At 53.4% G+C, this 2,048-nt stretch overlaps 1 protein-coding gene across 1 annotated transcript; it reads right to left on the bottom strand.

Moving 5' to 3' along the window:
- Positions 1–207: 207 nt before the first annotated feature.
- PHACADRAFT_202046 (uncharacterized protein) lies at positions 208–1,267 on the bottom strand (the record flags this gene model as incomplete). The annotated part of the gene is made up of 3 exons (XM_007402314.1): positions 208–947; positions 1,013–1,093; positions 1,261–1,267. 3 exons carry the CDS (start codon positions 1,265–1,267, stop codon positions 208–210), a joined length of 828 nt encoding a protein of 275 aa, XP_007402376.1.
- Positions 1,268–2,048: the final 781 nt, after the last annotated feature.

Here is a 2,048-nt window from a genome sequence, read left to right as displayed (position 1 = left end):
CCTGAGAGGTAGTGATTGTGAACGCTGTTGAGCGAACCACTTATCCCAGCTAAGCCGATTTAGCCGAGAGGTGGATAGAGTTGGGATTGGACGATGGGACCAGTTAAACTACGACTCTTGTTGTCGCTTAGGATAAACACACAGTAGTCAAGTTTCCGAGTAGAACTTCTTTCTGATTGTTACAATAGCGTTTTGTATACAAAGTATCTATTCGTAAAACCTAACCGCGTCAAAATATCCGTTCACGTAAACTGCGCTGAGCGCTTGTACAATCCGGGCTTTGTTCTTGCGTAGCCCTTTGAACGAGATATCCCCTATTTCTCTGCACCCTAATTCCCACTTGCGCCACTCCTCGTATTTGACGACGTTACAGACGTCCGCTAGGCAGCGCTTGATGCGCGTGAGCTGCTCGATGAGTCGGCGGAGATTGCGGACTCGGTCGGTGTTGAGGTCGTCGAGCTCGAGAGTCTCGAAGACGTCGAGGCGTTTGAGCGTGCCGTCGAACTTCGGTGTGAAGATGCGGACGAGGTCGGCGGGAGTGTGTTTGTCGAAGTTGATGAGTATCGGCTTCGGGGCGATTGGCGTGTGTGTCGCCGGTGGGATGGCAGCGAGACGCTGCTCGAGAGTCGGCTTTGACGGACCGGCGAGGATCCGTTCGCGCGCCTGTTGGATTTCGCGTGCAGCTAGACGCTGCTCGAAGTCGGCCTTGTCAGTCGCGTAGCGCTCGCGGAACTGTTCGCGACGTAGGCGCCTACCCTCGTGTGAGTTCGGAGGGAACGGGAGAGTGAGCGCTGGAGTCGGCGGGCGTAGTTCTTTGCCGCGGCGTTTACCGTACGGGACGGTCTCGACGGGGTCGTTGGCGTTGCCGGAGGCGGGCGCGTAGCCGGCTGAGTGCTTGTACCGCTGGAAAACGGAGTGAGGGGGACGAGCGGGCAAATCTTTTGGCACTAGAAATTACGCAGGAATGAACGCGTGAGCGCTCCGTCTGCCACTAGCACGCAACGAGACTTACTCGTAAACTGCGTGGATAAACTTGTTTTAAACTGGGTGAAGGGGACCGAGGTTTCCCGAGGGGTCTTCTTCAGCAATGAGACTAGTTAAGTGGGGGTAGAGTGGCCGTGAGGCCGGGGCTCATAACCTGTTAAAGTGCGACTGAACTCTTGCTTTATTCTGTGCTACAGGGCCAGTATATATACATGTGAGTCAGGACCTCTGATACCGCTATAAGACCTATGGTACTGTGAGCGTAAGCATGTATACTAAGCATGAGTAATCAGATATCGTATTACTACAAGATAATAGAGGGATCATGTGATGATATCCCCATTAGTCCGTACAGGGCAATGACGTAATCGCCCAAGTTCTGACAATATGATGGGGGTGATGACGAGTTCTGCGAAAAGGATGGTTGGTCCTGAAAGGATCGAAACGACTGGTTGGCCGATAGAAAGGACTGGCTGGGCGATGAGGGGTGATGCGTTCGGAGAGAGGTCGAAAGTGGGTTGGTGTTGAGTTGGGCATGGGCTCGAAGTCATTGAATAAGTAGGCGAAATGAATAGAGGGCCCAAATTGATAGTGATGGATGGTGTTGATAATGCGAGCTGCTGATGGGTGTGTTTCGGAATAATTGGCAAAATCCCTCCAGGCCTCTAGGTGCTCCATGTCTGTCCTTCCGATTTGTGTCCTGAGCCTCGTGAGCCCTTCGTCATCGATGTGTACCAGGTCCACAGCGGTGTGATGAGTGTCGGTGAATTGCTTGTTGAGAGCATGGAAGCTCGCGACAGTCCTTGCAAATATCTTCGTGGCATTGTCCTCTTCCTGGGCAAGTTGCGTGAGGAGTTCGGCGGCACTGTAGTCGTTGCGGATTTCAGTGAGTCGCTGGAGGTATGTGGTCTCGCGGTACTTCCACTCGATTTCTTTGGCGCTGGCGTTGCTCCAGTCCCAGTGGGACTCAGAGTGTTTGTCAATGGGGATGGTGCTTTCATGGGAGACTGGAGTGGGTGCACGGGATTAGGGCAATTTCGGGGGCGTGGTAGGAGTCGTTGTCC

The sequence above is a fragment of the Phanerochaete carnosa genome, assembly GCF_000300595.1.
Source record: "Phanerochaete carnosa HHB-10118-sp unplaced genomic scaffold PHACAscaffold_97, whole genome shotgun sequence".
Classification (NCBI taxonomy): Eukaryota; Fungi; Basidiomycota; class Agaricomycetes; order Polyporales; family Phanerochaetaceae; genus Phanerochaete; species Phanerochaete carnosa.
The sequence above is the reverse complement of the archived record's forward strand: the minus strand, read 5'-3'. Positions and strand labels throughout refer to the sequence as shown.